Below are 20,379 nucleotides of genomic sequence, written 5' to 3' on the forward strand. Positions count from 1 at the left end.
TACTCACAAATACCAGTAGCACCTCCTGTCTCCTGGGCTGTGTTCTCTTCTCTCTAACATCATCAATAGAGCAAACACGTGCCTGACGCTTTTGCATTCTGAGCCCTCTCTCAAACAGACATGCTTCGGGAACCAAAATTAAAACGGACCAAATTTTTTGAAAACTCTCCTAGGTCCTGCCTTCTTATGCACTAAAACAATACACTTGTAGCTAAGGGAGCATTGTCCTGACTTTAGGACCCAATTGAAAAATGGGCACCATTGGTGTCCTCCCGAATGGTCCATGTCATTGTTAACAACATATGTGGTATACTAATGCATACTCTTTCACACCTCAGAGAGCCTCAGTGAGCATTCTAAAATAGAAAAGGGAAATAAAGTATTAGCTCATATGAAAATAGTTTGACAAATTTGGCCTTTTCTAATGTGTGTGTGTGTGTGTGTAAGGAATCATAAATAAAGGGGAAGAAAGTGGTTTGTATGACTACACCTAAGAACAGTATTTCCTCAGCAGATAGAATCACAAACAAGGTCAGCATCTTCTGTAAATTTGCCTTTGTAATTAGCTCTGGAGTCAGTTGACTTCCAGTTCCTTCCACCACTACCCATGTCCCCTTATGTCTAAGAAAAGTGTACCTAGAGCAGTGCCTGACACATATTAAGTGCTCAATAAATATGTATTAAATGAATGAATGGGTAATAAATTGAGATACAAAACATTCTACACTCAATATAATAATAGAAATTCAACAAAAGTATTTTCAGTTGTAACTTTGTGACTTATACTATACTGAAATAAAATAAAATCATAAGGTCAATAGAAGCTCTTGCCAGCTAGCTGTGCTTTTATTTCTTTTTCTCATTCTTCTGTGCCAAGTTTTATTTTCTTTTCCTTCTCAACCAAGTTCTCATCTGTCAGTTCTCTGGTTCATTGTAAACCAGGCGATTCCATGGCAGTATTTTGCAATATCTACTTTGTAGCTTAGAGGAATTGCGAGGGGTAGAGTTTATTTTATAGGTCGAAGAATCTGACAGATAGATGACAGTTTTGTAATTGAAATGAAACCTCAAACAGAAATCCCAGATGGAGGAAGCCATCTGCTATGGACTGAATTTGTCCCTCCAAATCTCATGTGTTGAACCCTTCACCTTCAATGTGATGATAACGGGTGATGGGACTTTTGGGAAGTGATTTGGTTTAAATGAGGTGGGGAGGGTGGGATCCTCAAGATGGGATTAGTGCCCTTATAAGAAGAGCCCAGAGAATTCTCTTCTCTTCTCTTCTCTTCTCTTCTCTTCTCTTCTCTTCTCTTCTCTTCTCTTCTCTTCTCCTCTCCTCTCCTCTCCTCTCCTCTCTTCCCTTTTCTTCTCTTCTCCTCCCTTCTCCTCTCCCTAACTCCCTCTCTCCTTAACCCAGGGTCTCTCTCTCCCCTCAATACGTGAGAACACAGCAAGAAGACAGCTGTCTACAAGCCAGGAAAAGAGCCCTCATTAAGAACCAAACTGGCTGGAACCTTGATCTGTGACTTCCCAGTCTTCAGAACTGAGAAATAAATTCCTATTGTTTAAGGCGCCTAGTTAATGATATTTTGTTATAGCAGCCTGAGCAGACTAAGACACCACTCAACATAGAATACTGATGTGGGCAATCTCCCCATCTTCTCAGACCATAAAGATGAGTTTGAGGGAAGAATGGGGGACTGTCCTTATATGAGAACAATAGCCATTTGGAAAGATAAGGGACACACAACTTAGTGTCCAGGATGGGGTAGCCTCAGTAATTTTGCTGACATTTTTGAAATAAACTATGCTTATTCCTATCTGAGTCAACAGCTTCTTGCTATAAAATGTGAGTTTGGGCTCTTAATGAATGACATAAGAAAGAGGCACATTTGATTTAGATGGAAATATAGAATCTAAAAAAGGGAAAGTATTCTTTCTACTCTTGGGATGCAGTTCTGAATTTGTCACTGATAAAAATTAGAAACAGCTTATAGGCAGGTGCAAGACAGTAATGTACTCAACAGAACCCCCTATCAAATGGCAGTTTCCCCTATTACCAGGAGGACATGACCACCCCCCTGGTTATCCACTAGAGGGAGAAAGAGAGAGAGAAGTTGATTAACATGTACTGAGGTCTTTCTGGGTGTTTGACACTTAGCAAGGTAGTTTATAGAAATGTTGGCTTTTTAGGCTGCTGAGAAACCCTGTAGTGATTTCTGTACTCATTTTGCCCATTTTGATGTTAACTTCCCCAAGGAAGTCACTCAGACAGTAAGTAGTAAGACTGGGATTTATACTTTTGTCTTTTTTCACTCTATCATATTTTCTATGTCTCATTCACAGCTTTGTCTCTCAGAGTGCCTTTCATAGTGATTTACACATAGTAAATTTTATTAAAGAAATGTGTGAGTTGTATATAAAATATTTACCACCAGCAATTATGGGCAAAGTAAAAATTAGAGTATCTAATACATTTTTGATGGTTGTAATGAATTTTTGAATGTCATCTACAGAGATGAACTTACTGGATGTATTTTAAATCTGGAAAGCCAACACCTGTGTTTGCTTATTTATTTATTTATTTGTTTATTTATTTTTTAAGTCTGCGCAGTATAAAAAAAATCACATAATGCATAAACCACTCCTCGTAACTTATGTTTTCCTAGGGAGTAAACATAATAAATACACTGAACAAGCTTTTCTGTTCAAATAGAATATTTCATCTTGAATAATTTATTTGGGGGCATAGCAAATTTATGTGCCAATTTGTTAATGATCATATGCTTCCTCCTGTGAGAAACAAATATTATTACTGAGAAGACAGATTCCTTTATTCCTTCCTCTTTTTCTTTCTTTCTAATGTAGATGTTGATATATAACTTGCATTCTTTATAAAATGTTCATGCCAGATTTCACAAGACAGAATGAAGAAAGGAAGCAAGAATTCAATAAAAGTGTGCAAATATTTAAAATTCATCAAAATATGAGAATTAGACTTTTTTCAAAAATCCTTTGTGTTAATTTTAGGCAGTGAGGATGTTAATGATATATAAACAGGTTATATATCTTAAAATTGTATATATTTTACAAATAATTATATAATATATATTCTAAACAATTTTATTTGTTCAGTGCCCAAAGAGAAGTGGAATATAAAACAATATTGTTAGTATTTAGTAGCAAAGCAGTAATTTAATTCAGAGCACACTCTATTAAACACCATTTATTTAACAATTCTCCAGGAGAATGTGCAAAATTTTTAACATTTTGTGAATTACACATTTCTTCTGAAATTTTTTTGTTGCAGTCTTGCAAAAGCCTTGTTTTAAGTCATTATGCTTTCATTACAGTACACTTATCTAGTCAAATTCAATTTTAAAAAGCACTTTAAAAAGCCTGGATAATAATTCAAAGTGGCACTGATTGATATTATATACTAAATTTTTCCCCAGAGGTTTCCTTCCAGTTGACTTATAAACGTATTAAAGATGTTGACGCTCTCAACTTTCCATCTTAAAAAAAAAAAGAAAGAAAAAGAAAAGAAAAATACTCTCATAGGTCATCAACAACTGCACAAATCTGCACTAAATAGGCAGGATTACAGTTCAATCTTCATTATGAAGTCAATAAAGACTTTATTTGAAAAACAATGATCACTTTAATATTGAAAACTATGCTTTTAAATTCTTGATAAAGAATCTCAAGGGGGTGTCGACTAAGTAAGAAATATGTTTAATTTGAACTAATGTTTAGTAAATTTTTGCCTGCTTAAATTTGTTGCTTTAACTCTTAATATCAGGAAACAAACTGAGGGTGGCTGGGCAGTGAGATGAGAGGGACAGAGTGGCTGGGGGATGGACATTGGGGAGGGTATGTGCTATGGTGAGTGCTGTGAATTGTGTAAGACTGATGAATCACAGACCTGTACCCCTGAAACAAATAATACATTATATGTTAATTTAAAAAACTCTAGGAGCAAATTGCATTATTGGCCCCAAAATGCTATTATATGTCCCTAAAATTCTATGTATAGGGAGCACTTAACGCTCTTAAGAACAACCATTGTTCAATAGTAAAAATAGCTGCTACCACCAAGGGACATACTTGATTTTCTGCGAAAGGCATGAGGTTGTATAAAGAGTTTCCATGAAAAAAGAGGAGAAGTTACAATCCTACAGAAAAGTCAAAGATCCAACAAAGCTCTCAAGTTCATGGTCATTGTATCATTTACGTTTCTGTTCCTCCCAACATTTTTACAAGGACTTCTAAGAATTGGTTGAATTCTTCTATTTTAATTTCAGTACTCTTCTGTATCTTGATCTGTCCTTTCTTTGTTTTGCCAGTGAATAATGAAATACTCAAGAGGTAGAGAGTAAAAGTCCTAAAACTAGAAGAAATCTTAAACTCTACACTAAACTTTGGAGGCAAATAACTGCCTAAGGAATGAAAAATAAGGCTTGTATTCCTGCAGATGGTTTCCGTATCAAAGGATTTGTTCTGAGTCGGTATTGATGATAAACTCGGGCTTTTGGTATATCCTGGTCTAGGTATTTATTTATTTTTTTAAAGATTTTATTTATTTATTTGACAGACAGAGATCACAAGTAGGCAGAGAAGCAGGCAGAGAGAGAGTGGGAAGCAGGCTCCCTGCTGAGTGGAGAGCCTGATGTAGGGCTCCATCCCAGGACCCTGAGATCATGACCTAAGCCGAAGGCAGAGGCTTAAACCCACTGAGCCACCCAGGCACCCCATGGTCTAGGTATTTAAATAACTCAAACCAGTAACGCAAATTTTTAAAAGGAACTAACTTCTTCAAATGGACTGTCTGTGGCTTGCATACCCTTGGCCACTTTGGTGTCTTTATTCAGGAGCGCATAAAATCCTGGGTGAGTCACAAACACTTAAAACACTTAAAACCTGAACATGTGGAAAGTAAACACAGGGTTAAAAATAACCTTTAAGGTCATGCAGAAGGGAGCTCTTTACTCACCACTGTGACATTGAAAGCATACAGGAGATCAAATGGCAGGGCAGCGATTAAATCAATGATGAACCAGGTTGTGACGTAGTGGATGCAAATTGATCTTGCTTCAAAGATAACTTGGCCAGACTTGCTGACATAGGTTGTTCGGAAATTTAAAATAATATCTGCTTGAGAAAAAAAGATAAGAGAAAGAGGAGGAAGGAGCGGAGAGAAGAAAAGGAGGAAAGACAAGGAAAGAAGGAAGGATGGAGGTAGGCAGGCATGCGGGCAGGGAGGAAAGGTGGAGGAAGAAAATTGCATAAAATTATATAAAATCAGACATATAGTAACCTCATAATGTATTCCAGACTGATAGCACCTGAAATTCTCTTCTTGACAGATCCAGTTTAATTCAACAAACAGGTATTGAAGGAGGGTGAAGGAAGTAATATTTTCTGAGCACTTAATGCATTCCAGACATGGGGCCACATGTTAGCATAATTAAAATGAATAAAAATAACAATAACAACAATAGTCACCAGTTACTAAATGCTCACTATGTACTTGACATTGTCCTAAGAACTCAGCATAGGTTATTTCACTTAATCCTCAGAACATGTTCTTAAGTAGACAGTATTACCTCTATGTTAAAGAGACAAAAACTTAAGTTGTTTTTTTTTTTTTTTCAAAAACTAAGTCTTAATGAAGAAAAGTAACACATCCATGATCATAATGTCAACAGTGGCAAAGATGATTTTGAATACAGATATAATTTCCAGTTTGTAATCTTTTTTTTTAAAATAAAATTATAGTTTATTTCATGAACAAAGTTTTACTAATCTCTATGTAGGCAGAGAATTCATCTCTGCCCTAATGGCACTTATATTAACAAAATACCAGAAGATTCTTGTTTAAATTTCTAGGTTAAATTTCCCCATTCCATTTTCGTGGATGATGTAATCATTTTCAACCCTTCCTTACATTTTATTATATTTTTATTTTATATTCTATTTTATATTTACATTTACTAAATATTATGAAGCTTTCAACAATATATGGCCTTCATGAGCGCTGGTAAATGACGACCAGAGCCACAAGGATCGTCTTGGGGTCACTCCTGCTATCTATAAATAAACATCTCTATTAGTCCTTGGGTTAAATATCTTTAAAGCACTGGAAGAGATTACCTTTTCCTTAGTCTGTTTTAGAGTTGAGCACAACCAGGCCATAGGGAATTTCAGGATTGCTACATACATGCAAGGAGGGTAATGGTTGAGTATTTTATGGACCATGAATTCAATACAACATACTTCTCTATGGAACTTCATTCTTGGGGAGTGCCATGATTCATTGATTCAATGATCAAAGGAGGGAATGTGGGAAGTAAATATACCAAAGAGAATAAGAATTGAGGGGGTTATGAAGCAAATGCAAAGCTCTGAGTTGCATGGTTATTGAATGAACTGGAATACTCTTTACAATTCATTTAAACCTTTGAAAATAAGTAGAATAGGGCTGCATGAGGGTAAAAATTTGATATCACGATCATGATGATGATGGCAGTGATACGACATACATAATGTGTACTAGGTATGTTATTTTTACTTTTCACTTCATGTTCACATTTGTGGTAGGCAGAATTCAACAATGACCCTCTCTCTCATACAATCTCCTCCCTTTAAGTGGGGTGGAACCTGTGAGCATGATATCATGCATTGATCATGTTATAGGATATGGCTAACAGGAGATTCACCTGGATGGCCTGACTTGATCAGGTAAGTCCTGTACAAGCAAGTTTTCTTCAGCTGGTGGTAAGGGATTGGAAACCAGTGAGATACATTCTTCCTGGCCAGGAAGAAAGCAATGGCCACGATGCTGAAAAGGCCACGTGACAGCAAGAGGCAGACTGTCTCTAGTTGCTGAGAGTGGCCCCTTACTGACATTTAGCAAGAAATGGTGACTTCCATCCTAAGGAAATGAGTTCTTCCAACAGCCAAATGAGTTTGCAAGAGGATCTTAGGTCTAGAAAGAAAGACCGAGTTGACACCTGGATTTCAGCCTTATGAAGCTCTGAGCAGAGCACACAGCTAGGCCAGACCTATCTAACCTATAGAAACTAAATAATCAATAGCTCCTGTTTTAAGCTACCAAGTTTGTGGTGATTGGCTGGGCAGCACTACAGAAATGAATACAACATGGGGGTTCCTGGTGGCTCAGTTGGTTAAATGGCTGCCTTCAGCTCAGGTCATGATACTAGAGTCCCAGGACTGAGTCCCACATCGGGCTCCCTGCTCAATGGGGAGTCTTCTTCTTCCTTTGAACCCCGTCCCATGCTCTCTCTCTCTCAAATAGATAAATAAAATCTTTTTTAAAAAATGAATACAACGTGTGTTCGGTCATTTGGTTCTCATCATAACCTTGTGAAGAGAGATAATATAGGAACTATGACAAGACAGATTACTATTACATTATTAGAGATACCACAGATGCTGTTAGCATGAGCCCAGTACTGTTCTGGGCCATTTATAATCATTATCTCATGGACTCCTTACAACAATGCTAAGAGGTAAACACTTTTATGATCCTCTTTAAAGATGAGGAAACTGAGACACAAAGGAACTGAAGTGACTTGTCCAGAGTCACACAAATGATGAAACTGAAGCATGGGATTAGACTCCTCAGCTAGTTAGTGAATGAGCAAGACCCAAACCCAAGTCTCCTAATTTCCAATTTAGAACTTTGACTTTTGGTACCTTCACAGAGGCCAGACCCCTCCCAAGTCTGGAAGCAAGTTCTGGGGGACTTAAAAAGAAAGTAATTTTTCTAGTCTACTGTGAATAAGCCAACTTTTAAAAATGGCATTATTAAAAGTCACATTTTTGTCAAAAAAATTAAAATATTGAAATAGTTCTATTGTTAATATTGAGAATTGGAAAGGGGGAATCAGTGGCTAAACCATTCACAAAAGATGAAAACCATCCCAAGATGGTTTCTGCTGCAAAGTAAAAGTGCTATCATGCTGCAGGGCCACCAAGAAGGAACAGAACACTGGAGTGCCATCAGGCTGTTAGGGTAGCTTGTGCACTTCTCATTCTTTCTTTTCACTTTCTGGGCTCATGTATTTGTTTCTTAGCAAGCCAATTTAACAGGTCAGGCCACCAGCTGTTGAAATAAGGCAGGGATTTCAACTTCCTGCTTTCCAAAAGAAAGCTCAGATTAGGCATTTAGGTTTTCATTTTATGAGTGAGAAATCCAGAGTTCTTTACCACGCCCTTCCAATGAAGGAAACCCCGCGGTTTTCCGTAACACAGGCTGAGATAAGTCTGCAAGTTCATTATAAGGTTGGAGGGACAGAATCACTAAATTTTACTCCTGAAATCAATATTACACAATATGTTAACTAACTAGAATTTAAATAAAGACTTGAAAAAGAGGGGAAAAAAGACCGGAGGGACAAATTCCTTGCATATTTACTAACTGATCACCCGTTCTACTACAAATTTCACAGAAAACCCGCTGTCACCATCCACACTCTGGGGCACACCCATGAATGGAGGAATGAATAAAGTGATTGGCCTTTGGTTGATTGATGCAGCAAACATTTTTAAAGCTGTGTAGTAAATTATGTGTTTGACTAAAAAATAAAAGAGGGGCAGACTTCTGAATAGAAAAGACATTTTCTTGGATGAGTCATTATAGAATATCAGTTTAGGAAGCTTTTTAAAAATAATTTGTTACTCATTTGAGTTAATTGGGTGAACAGAAGATATGCTAATTTTAGTTTTTTTTTTTTTTAAGATTTTATTTATTTTATTTGACAGACAGAGATCACAAGCAGGCAGAGAGGCAGGCAGAGAGAGAGAGGAGGAAGCAGGCTCCCTGCTGAACAGAGAGTCCGATGCGGGGCTCGATCCCAGGACCCTGGGATCATGACCTGAGCCGAAGGCAGAGGCTTTAACCCACTGAGCCACCCAGGTGCCCCTCTAATTTTAGGTTTTAAAAAGAAGTAATTATAAGACTTTTTTAAATTATAAGACTTTTATACACAAACAGTGACAATAGTTAATATAAAAGCGATTTTTTAAAAATCTACAGATACATGTCTATTTTTGAAATACATGAATACTTCAGGTTTATTTTCAGGGAGATAAAACTCAATATATATTATATTCCAAGATTTCCAGGACAATGGTCCTATTGTTGTGCAAAACTGTAGCTTTATTCAATGATTAGTATTATTTTTGGAAAGCTCATTTCTAAGAAACCTACTTTTGTCATATGCATAAAAATAGTCATAATTCTGGTGTATTGTGATTTACAAAACTTTCTCACATTCATGATTTTGTGTGACAATACCAATTCTCTCATGTGTACTATTTTACCAATGACTCAGGAGATTTAAGAACCTTATTTAAAGCCATGAAGAGAGTAAGCAACAGAAGACAGGACATCTATTGACACTTGACCCCATTTTCTTTCCATTATCTTCAAGATTACCACACTTCCCAATATATTTGAGAGGGAATAACAATAGGTTGGTGCAGGGCAGTGCATTTCTGTTGAGAACCCCTGGATCAAACAGAGCGTCAGCACCACCCAGGTAAAAGAATGTCACAAAAGTGTCATAGGAGACACCGAATTGAATATAAGGGAATGAACTGTCTTGGATTCTGTCTAGGGACAGCAGGGAATACTGTTTTCTCTTCACTGATAAGAATGTGGTATCGGTGTTTGAGAACCAAGAGAAATCAATGCTTGTAAATATCCCCTTAAATGGAAGGGCAGAGATGACTCCCCAAGTACTCTAAGAATGAGGGAAGCATAGAATAAAACAAGATTCTGATGAGGAAGAAAAAAGCCTTCCTTCCAGAGCTGGTGTCCCTCCTAAGAGAATCACAGCTGCGAAGTGGAGCTTGGCAAACATTGGCAGCAGCCTCTCCTCCTCCTGTGCTTATCTCACTTCCTTTAAAGGTTGTGTATCTTTGGCAATTAAATCAGTGACTCATTCAAACATTACAGTAAGAATGTGGGCTCCTCCAGACAGTCCACAACTTACCTGAAATGCAACAGTGTGGTTTCTATTTTGAGACATCTGGAAAGCATAAGTCTAATGTTTTTTTGATGTATGTTGAAAATACATGAAGGCATACTCATGGTTATCCAAATTTCTATATGTGGTTTTCCTCATTAATTATGTTTATTATCAGCATGCACAATTGTCCATAAATACACACACACACACACACACACACACACAGTTCGAACCAGGAAAATATTCTAAAAACCATAACAAATTAATTTATAAGAATTTACTGCCTCAAAATCTTACTGTCTTATGTGTTTGTAGGTACATAAATAATCCCTTGTAACGCATGGTGCTGGTATCATGTGTAATGAGGAAACAAGCAAGGCAACAGAGAATCATCATATGTACTCTATGGGGTTTATAGAATTTCCAAAACCGGGTCATAATATACACCACCAAAATAAGGCGAAATATAATTAAATTCTCTGACGATTCAGATGGCAATGATTTTCAGGATAATCAATTTGCCTTGTTGCATTTCAGTTTTACATAAGCATGATTAAAATAAAGACAAATAATGGAGAGAACTGTGTACATGTTCTGTTTTCATATTGTTAAGACCTCCAAAAATAAGTGTTTCATTTCACTCCCACACTAAACAGCTATGTATGTGGACTAAAAAGCAGGAAGGTTAAATCTATTTTTTCTAGTTTGATATCTTTGAGAACTATATAATTAGAAAGTAAAAGAAAAAAAGGGTGAATTTTATATGGCACAAATTAATAGATATTTTTCTTTATTAGTATGTAAGCCAGATGGGAAATAATTTAAAAATCATATTGGCTTATTTGTTAAAAAGTAAATTAAAATATAATTGTGTGCATGCAAGCATATGCACCACATAGAAATAATTAATATCTTCATTTAGCTATTTCTTTAAAAATTAATCAATGTAGTACAGCGTGGGTGGAAGGATATTTAACTAAACCAGCTGCCGACTCATATTCTAAAGATACCCTGTCTTTTTTTACTGCTTGTTAGGTGCTCTGAACACAGTGTGGTGTCACAGCAAATTGAGCCAGAAGGTGTGGGAAGATGAATAACCAAGAGCTAATTAATGAAGAAGTCTGAGGGACTAACAATCCTAAGAATGTAATTGATTCTCCATGTTAATGGATCAGATTTTCATGCCATTCTTTCCCTGCTCATCTTGTCAGCATTTGTTGTTCTTGCTTACTATAAATGAGAAATCTGTAAAGAAAAGGCAGCAGACTCTGAGAACTAGCATTTAAGCGCAATGCCTGAAGAAGAAGGCAAGCAGGTGCATCAAGGGGTGTTTGATAGATATTTCTTCTATTACTTCTATTACTGACTTCTCTTTTGTACCTGCGTTAACCATGGTGGACCCCTATACTGGGTTTGACCCTCCATATCAACATCACACAGACCCACGCAGAAGGGGAGGGACGTAAAAGTCACTATAACTTGAAGTAAACTTTTGCCAACTTAAATCTCCACATTTTTCTTACAGACTGCTCCCAAATGACTGGTCCTATTCCTTATTGAAAGGGCTAAAGTATAGCTATCCCTTTCAGCTTGGCAAAATTCTTCAGCACTATAAAAATAACCCTGTTGATGACCTGTTGTGCTCTTTGCCCCATGCAGGGCCCTTGGCACTTAAAGTTGGATAAGATGTGCAAAAAACGATCCCTTGTCTCACAGCCACAGAATTTGATTTTATTACTGACGTCAGTCCACCTTTTGGTGCATAAGTAAGCCCCATCTGTGACTATGGTGGCAGGTCAAGAGAGACAGCACACACTCCCTGTGTATCTCTATTAAACCCCCCACTTACTGTCTATAAACTAATTATTTTATTATATTGACTTGGTACATTGCTTTCATTTTATTGTATAAATTTACCATGTAAAAAGACTTCCATATAACATGCACATTGGTATGTGTAAAAACTACCAATTTTGGTTCCCTATAAATTATTTAACTTCATTTCAGTAATATGTAACTTTAAATTAGATATTGAACTCTGGAATTACCAGATCATTTTTAATAAAAATAATTTAATGATTAAAATAAACCTACTGAAGGGACGCCTGGGTGGCTCAGTTGGTTAAGCAGCTGCCTTCGGCTCAGGTCATGATCCCAGTGTCCTGGGATCGAGTCCCACATTGGGCTCCTTGCTCATCAGGGAGCCTGCTTCTCCCTCTGCCTCTGCCTGCCATTCTGTCTGCCTGTGCTTGCTCTCTCTCCCTCTCTCTCTCTCTCTCTGACAAATAAATAAATAAAATCTTTTAAAAAAAAAAAAAATAAACCTACTGAAAGACCATGATTCATGCATATGCCACTTAATTATAGAAATCCCTTTGGCATACTTATTCTGTCTATAGTTATATTTACCATGTGGTAAACTTTCCAAATTTAAGTACAACAGTAAATATAAGGACTGTCATATCTATAAATATCTGAAATGAAAAATATCTGAAATTTAAAAACCCTAAATGTTTGAGTCTATTAATTTCATATGAAGTAAATATTGTTTATCCAAGTAATAAAACTTAGAATTGATGAAAACTGAGATGGCTTAAAAATGCATTGATATAATTAATGTTTGCCCCAAAGTGAAATCCAACACATATATCCTCATTAGAAAATTTTTAGATTAAATAAGGCCTTTATGGTTATTACATTTTAATTAGGGCTTTCATCATCATTTTCATATTTGAGGAAAATAGTTCTCTTAGTATTTATGGCAGTTTTTATTGCTGCTTACCAAATATTCCTGGCTCTCTACCTCCTGGTATGATTATATTTTATGATATTTCCCCACCACCGGAGGAGATTGTGTGTCTCACTTTGGCTAAAATTATGAGAGCAGAAGTAGCCTGAGACACCGGGCAAAATTTTGAAAGCTAGTGAGCAATTTCTCACATTTTCTTCTCCCTGCCTTGATGACCATGGGAACATGGATCAAGATGGAGTCTCTGTCAGCCAAGGTTTCTGACTAACTACAGTGGGCAGAAATCGCAGCTGACCCACAATGGACACACAGCATGAGGGAGACATAAACCTCTGTGTTATACCCCACTGAGATTTTGAGGCTACTTGTTACCACAGCCCATCCTAACAGATACGTGTTCCTAAAAGGCTATAGAGCAGAGTGGATAACAGTGAGTATCTGGAGTCACACTTCTTGGGTTGTAAACCACTGAGCAGCATTAGCTGCCGCTGTTGTGATCAGTATTAGTATTATTACTAGTGGTACTACTATTGCAATTCTATAGGCTTCAAAACTGAGAAACTGGGGGCGCCTGGGTGGCTCAGTGGGTTAAGCCTCTGCCTTCAGCTCAGGTCATGATCTCAGGGTCCTGGGATCGAGTCCCGCATCGGGCTCTCTGCTCAACGGAGAACCTGCTTCCTCCTCTCTCTCTCTCTCTGCCTGCCTCTCTGCCTGCTTGTGATCTCTCTCTGTGAAATAAATAAATAAAGTCTTTAAAAAAAAAAAACTGAGAAACTGGGACAATGAATGACTCACTGAAAGTTGCCCAAGAAATTAATACCACTACTTTTATTGATACTTTATAGATCTGATACACATAATATATGGTGCTAACACGACAATAAAGCTATAAAAACAATGAGCATAATAACAGATAGCATTTTTAAAAGTCTTCCTACCTGATAGGGTTTGTTTTAAGTGCTTTATATGTATATCCTATTTTGATCCTCACAGGTCACTATGAATTAGGTCTTATGTCCATTCAGTGATAAGGTTCAAAATTAATTTGCCCATGGTTACCTAATTAGAAAATGGGAGAGCTAGAATTTATACTCAGAGTCTGCCTGTATACAACCATAAAATATTTTTATTATAATTTTTCACCTTCTTTAGCTTAGGAAGGAATTCTTCTGGTGAGAGATCTATGAATTACTTTTTAAGATTACTTTTTAGAGTCATAAGATATGTAGTATCCTGACTATAGGTTGCTATATATAAAATTATTCAGCATCTTTAAAACTGTTTTGACTTTTATGTTGTTTTTACTTTTTTTTAGTTTTTATTTAAATTCTAGTTGGTCAATACACAGTGCAATATTGGTTGTAGGATTGGAATTCAATGATTCATCAGTTACATATAACACCCCGTGATCTTCAGAACAAACGCCTTTAAAACCCATCACCCACCTAGCCCATCCCCCACCCACATCCCTTAATCAACCCTCAGTTTGTTCTCTATCTTTAAAAGGAGTCTCTTATCATTTGTTTTTCCCTTTCTCCCTCAGCACATCCCATATGTTCATCTGTTTTGTTTCTTAAATTCCACTATGAGTAAGATCATACAGTATTTGTCCTTCTCTGACTTATTTCACTTAGCATAATACACTCTAGCTCCAACCACATCATTTCAAATGGCAAGATTTCATTTTTTGATGGCTGAGTAATATTCCATTGTGTGTATATACACTACATCTTCTTTATCCATTCATCAGGTGATGGACATTAGGTTCTTTCTATGGTTTGGTTATTGTTAATAATGCTGCTATAAACATCAGGGTGTATGTACCCTTCAAATCTGTATTTTTGTTTCCTTTGGGTAAATACCTAGTAGCATCATTGCTGAACTGTAAAGTACTTTCTATTTCTAACTTTTTAAGAAACCTCCATACTGTTCTCCAGATTGGCTGGGTTAATTTGCAGTCCTACCAAGAGTTCAAAAGGTTCCCCTTTCTCTGCATCCTCACCAACATCTGTTGTTTCTTGTGCTATTAATTTTAACTATTCTGACAGGTATGAGGTGATATCTCATTGTGGTTTTGATTTGTATTTCCCTGATGATGAGTGATGTTGAGCATCTTTTCAGATGTCTGTTAAGCATTTAAAGGTCTTCTCTGGAAAAGTGTCTATTTATGTCTTCTGCCCATTCTTAACTGGATTATTTGTTTTGTGGGTGTTGCATTTACTAAATTCTTTACACGTTCTGGATACTAACCTTTTATCAGATATGTCATTTGCAATATGTCATCTCTCATTCCTTAGACTGCCTTTTATCTTTCTGATTGTTTCCTTTGCTGTGCAGAAGCTTTTTATCTTGATGAAGTCCCAATCGTTCCATTTTTGCTTTGGTTTCCCTTGCCTCTGGAGATGTGTCTAGGAAGAAGCTCCTATGTCTAATGTCAAAGAGGTCGCTGCCTGTGTTCTAGGATTTTGATGGTTTCCTGTCTCACATGTAGGTATTTCATCCATTTTGAGTTTATTTTTGTGCATGGTGTCAGAAAGTGGTCCAGTTTCATTTTTCTGCATGTCACTGTCCAATTTTCCCAACACCATTTGTTAAAGAGACTTTTTTCCATTGGGGATTCTTTCCTGCTTAGTTGAAGATCAGTTGACTATATAGCTGTGGGTCCATTCCTGGGTTCTCTATTCTGTTCCACTGATCTATGTGTCTGTTTTTATGCTAGTACCATACTGTCTTGATTACTACAACTCTGTAATATAGCTTAAAATCCAGATTCGTGATGCCTCCTACTTTGGTTTTCTTTTTCAGGATTGCTCTGGCTATTTAGAGTCTTTCATGGTCCACCAAAATTTTAGGATAGTTCGTTCTAGCTGTGTGAAAAATGCTGGTGGTATTTTGATAGGCATTGCATGAATTGTGTAGATTGCTTTGGTTAGTATAGAGATTTTAACAATGTTTCTTCTTCCAATCCATGAGCATGGAAATGTTTTCCTATTCTTTGTGTCCTCTTAAATTTCTTTCATAAGTGTTCTATAGTTTTCAGAGTACAGATCTTTGACCTCTCTGGTTAGGTTTTTCCCTGAGTATCTTGTGGTTTTTGTTGCAATTATAATTGGGATTGGTTCCTTGATTTGCTTTTTGCTACTTCATTATTGGTGTAGAGAAATGCAACAGTTTTCTGTACATTGATTTTATATTTTGTTACTTTGCTGAATTCATGTATTATTTTGAGCTATTTTATCATGGAATCTTTTGAGTTTTCTACATAGAGCATCATGTCGTGTGCAAATAGTGAAAGTTTGACTTCTTCCTTGCCTATTTGGATGCCTTTTATTTCTTTTTTTGTTGTTTGATTGCTGAGGCTTTGACTTCTAGTAACTATGTTAAATAGCAAAGGTGAAGTGGACATCCCTGTCTTGTGCCTGACCATAGAGGAAAAGCTCTCATTGACAATGATATTAGCTGTGGGTATTTAGTATATGGCCTTTATGATGTTGAGGTATATTTTTATCAAAAACCGATGCTGTATTTTTTCACATGCTTTTTCTGCATCTATTGTGAGGACAATATTGTTCTTATTCTTTCTTTTATTAATGTAGTGTATCATGTTGATTGATTTGCAAATACTGAACCATCCCTGCAGTCCAGGAACAAATCCTACTTGATCATGGTGAGTAATTCTTTTAAAGTACTGTTGGATTTGATTTGTTAGTAACTTGTTGAGAATATTTGCATCCATGTTCATCAGGGATATTGGCCTGTAATTTTTTTTAGTGGGTTCTTTGTCTGGTTTTGGAATCAGAGTAATGCTGGCTTCATAGAAGGAGTTTGGAAGTTTTCCTTCCATTTCTTATTTTGGAACAATTTGAGAAGGATAGGTATTAACTCTTCTTTAAATGTCTGGTAGAATTCCCCTGGGAAGCCATCTAACCCTGGTCTTTTCTTTGTTGGGAAATTTTTGATTACTGATTCAATTTCTTTGCTGGCTATGGGTCTCTTCAAATTTTGTATTTCTTTTTGTTTCAGTTTTGGTAGTTTGTATGTTTCTAGGAATTTGTCCATTTCTTCCAGATTGCCCAATTTGCTGGCAAATAATTTTTCATAATATTCTCTTGTGATTGTTTGTATTTCTGTGGTGTTGGTGTGATCTTTCTTCTTTCATTTGTGATTTTATTTATTTGGGACCTTTCTCTTTTCTTTTTGATAAGTCTGGCTAGGAGTATATCAATTTTATAAATTGTTTCAAAGAACCAGCTCCTGGGTTCATCAAGCTGTTCTACTGAATTTTGTTTGTTTCTATATCATTTATTTTTCTTTAGTCTTTATTATTTCCCTTCTACTACTGGCTATAGGCTTTATTTGCTTTTCCTTTCCTAGCTCCTTTAGGTGTAAGGTTAGGTTTTACATTTAGGACTTTCCTTGCCTCTTGAGGTAGGCCTGTTTTGCAATATACTTCCTTCTTAGGGCTGCCTTTGCTTCATCCCAAAAGTTTTGGACTGTCATGTTTTCATTTTCATTTGCTTCCAAGTAACTTTTTATTTCTTCTTTAATTTCCTGGTTAACCCATTTATTCTTTAGTCAGATGTTCTTTAATCTTCATGTATTTGTAGTCTTTCCAATTTTTTTCTTGTGGTTGACTTTAAGTTTCATAGTGTTGTGATTGGAAAATATGCATGATATGATCTCTATCTTTTGTAATTGGGGAGGGCTGATTTGTGACCCCAGTATGTGATCTATTCTGGAGAGTATTCCATGAGCACTTGAAAAGAATGTGTATTCTGGTGCTTTAGGATGAAATGTTCTGAATATATCTGTTAAGTTAATGTGGCCAGTGTGTCATTCAAAGCCATTGTTTCCTTATTGATTTTCTGTTTCAATGATATGTCCTTTGCTGTAAGGAGAGTGTTAAAGTCCCCTACAATTATTGCATTGTTATCAATTCAAGTTTCTTTATGTTTATCAATAAGTTTATCAAAACTTATCAATATCAAGTTTCTTTATGTTTATTATGAATTGATTTATATATTTGGGTACTCCCAAATTGGGGGCATAAATATTTATAATTGTTAGATCTTCTTTTTTTTTTTTTTTTTAAAGATTTTATTTTTATTTATTTGACAGAGAGAGAGAGATCACAAGGAGGCAGAGAGGCAGGCAGAGAGAGAGAGGAGGAAGCAGGCTCCCTGCTGAGCAGAGATCCCGATGCGGGGCTCGATCCCAGGACCCTGAGATCATGACCTGAGCCGAAGGCAGAGGCTTTAACCCACTGAGCCACCCAGGCGCCCCTATAATTGTTAGATCTTCTTGATGGATAAACTCCTTAATTATAATGTAAGTCCTTCTTCATCTCTTTTTACAGTCTTTGTTTTAAAATCTGATTTGTCTGATATAAGGATTGCCACCCCAGCTTTCTTTTGATGTTCATTAGAATGATAGATGGTTCTCTATCCCCTCACTTTCAATTTGCAAGTGTCTTTAGGTCTAAAATGAGTCTCTTGTAGGCAGAGATGGCTCTTGTTTTTTAATCCATTGTGATACCCTATGTTCTTTGATTAGAGCATTTAGTCCATTTACATTTAGAGTGATTACTGAAAGACCTGAATTCGGTGCTATTGTGTTACCTATAAAGTTGGAGTTTTGGTGACAGTCTCTGCTCCTTTCTAATCTTTGTTGCATTTGGTCTCCCCCAACACACACTGAAAAAATCCCCCTTAATACTTCTTGCAGGGCGGGTTTAGTGGTCATGAACTCCTTCAGTGTTTGTTTCCCTGGAAAACTCTTACCTCTCCTATTCTGAATGATAGCCTTGCTGGATAGAGTATTCTTGGGTGTATATTTCTCCCCTTCAGGACACTGAATATATCCTGCCATCCCTTCCAGCCTGAGAAGTTTTTATGAACAGATCTGCTGCAAACCTGGTCTATCTTCCCTTGTAGGTTAAGGACTTTTTTTCCTTGCTGCTTTCAGGAGTCATTCCTTTTCTGTGTATTTTGTGAATTTGACTATGATGTGCTTTGGCAATAGTTGGCTTTTGTTGAATTTAATGGGAATTCTCTGTGTGTTTGTCCCCAGATTAGGGAAATTTTCAGCTATAATTTGCTCAAATAAACCTTCTGCCCTTTTTTCTCTCTCTCTTGATCTTCTGGGATTCCTATGATATTAATATTATATGTTAATAAGTTGCTGAGTTCCCTAAGTCTACCTTCATAATCCATTACCTTTCCTTCCCTCTTCTTTTCAGCTTCACTATTTTCCATACTTTTATTATCTACACCACTGATTCATTCCTCTGCTTCATCCATCCTCATTGTTATGGCATCCATAACAATGTATCTTGGTCATAGCATTTTTACTTTGGGCCTAACTAGATTTTAGTTCCATTATCTCTGGAATAAGGGATTCTCTAGCTTTTATCAAGCCCAGCTAGTATCCTTATATTTTTTTTTCAAGCCCAGCTATCTTAAATTCTAGTGCAGATATCTTACTTATATCCATATTGATTAAATCCCTGGCTGTTATATTTCCTGTTTTTTTCTTTTCAGGTGAATTCCTCCATCTTGTCATTTTTTTCCAGAGAGCCAGAAAAAAAAAAAGAAAAAAAGAAAGCTATTTCCTAGGTGGGTTTTGGTCTGTTTGTTAAAAGAAGCTAGATCCAAAAAATAAAAATATATGTATCAAAAATATATATAGTATATATAAATAAAAATGAATAAGTAAATAAAAATTTAAGAAGAAATTAAAAATAAAATAAATAAAATAAAATATAAAAGTAAAAAGGAAGATAGATTGTTTCCCCTAGAGCTAAAGCTTTGCAGCTCTCTTGACAATAGACTTGGTGTGAGCAAGAAGTCTGTGCTGGTCTTCTGGAGGAGGGTCCTGTTGCACTGATTCTCGGGCAGACCAGTCCTAGTAGAGATGCACTTACAGGGAGCAGGGTGGGCAGGGTGTGGTGTAAGCAGCTCCAATCTTCACTTGGTGGTGCTGTTTATCTCACTAAAGTTTGGTCCTTGCTGACAGGCAGAGGCAAAATAGCGTGGCCCCCTCCCCGAAGCTGAGAGTTTGTGCTCACCACTCTTCAGAAAGCCCTCACAGAAGAGCAAACAATCACTCCTCTTGCATCCCCAGCTTCCATCAGATCTCTGCCTTCACCTTGTCTGTGTCCGAGCCTACTGCCTGCCAGGTGGCACCATACTCCTGTGTTTTTTCTTAAGTGCACTGCTGGGTTTGAAAACTCCAAGTTTTAGGGACTCCCATGATATGGAAACATGCTAATCCTCTGGTGAGGGTCTTGCCATACTTTCACTGTTTGCTGGCCCATCCCAGGAAAAGTCCGACCAAATAGCTGTTCATAGTTTATGGCAAAGTAGAGCCAAAAATCCAGCACCCAGCTGAGTCCTCAGCTGGCATATCTGCTCATATGACTGGGAACAGTGCAGAAGGTTGGCACCACCTGTCCTTTTTGTGACTCAGGGGATCCTCAGACCATGCTGTCCACTCCTGGTCTTTGCCCTTCTTCTCCCACCTAGATCACCTTTAATCCAGGCATGATCCAGGTGGTGATGGACTTCTGAAGCTTCAGATTTTGTGCTCCCCTGCTTATAATATCTTGTGGTTGTCCCTGTAAACAATGCTCCC

General features: G+C 36.9%; 1 protein-coding gene across 1 annotated transcript in view; it reads right to left on the reverse strand.

The window, feature by feature from the left end:
- The window catches only part of LOC111155055 (potassium voltage-gated channel subfamily H member 8), a 388,581-nt gene that overhangs the window by 125,584 nt on the left and 242,618 nt on the right, over positions 1–20,379 (reverse strand). The window contains exon 6 of the mRNA XM_022515084.1: positions 4,994–5,151. Within this exon, the coding sequence (XP_022370792.1) occupies positions 4,994–5,151 (158 nt within the window). The remainder of the gene's footprint in view (positions 1–4,993; positions 5,152–20,379) is intronic.

Source organism: Enhydra lutris, unplaced genomic scaffold (genome assembly GCF_002288905.1).
Source record: "Enhydra lutris kenyoni isolate GAN:26980312 unplaced genomic scaffold, ASM228890v2 scaffoldscaffold39, whole genome shotgun sequence".
In the NCBI taxonomy this organism is placed as follows: domain Eukaryota; kingdom Metazoa; phylum Chordata; class Mammalia; order Carnivora; family Mustelidae; genus Enhydra; species Enhydra lutris.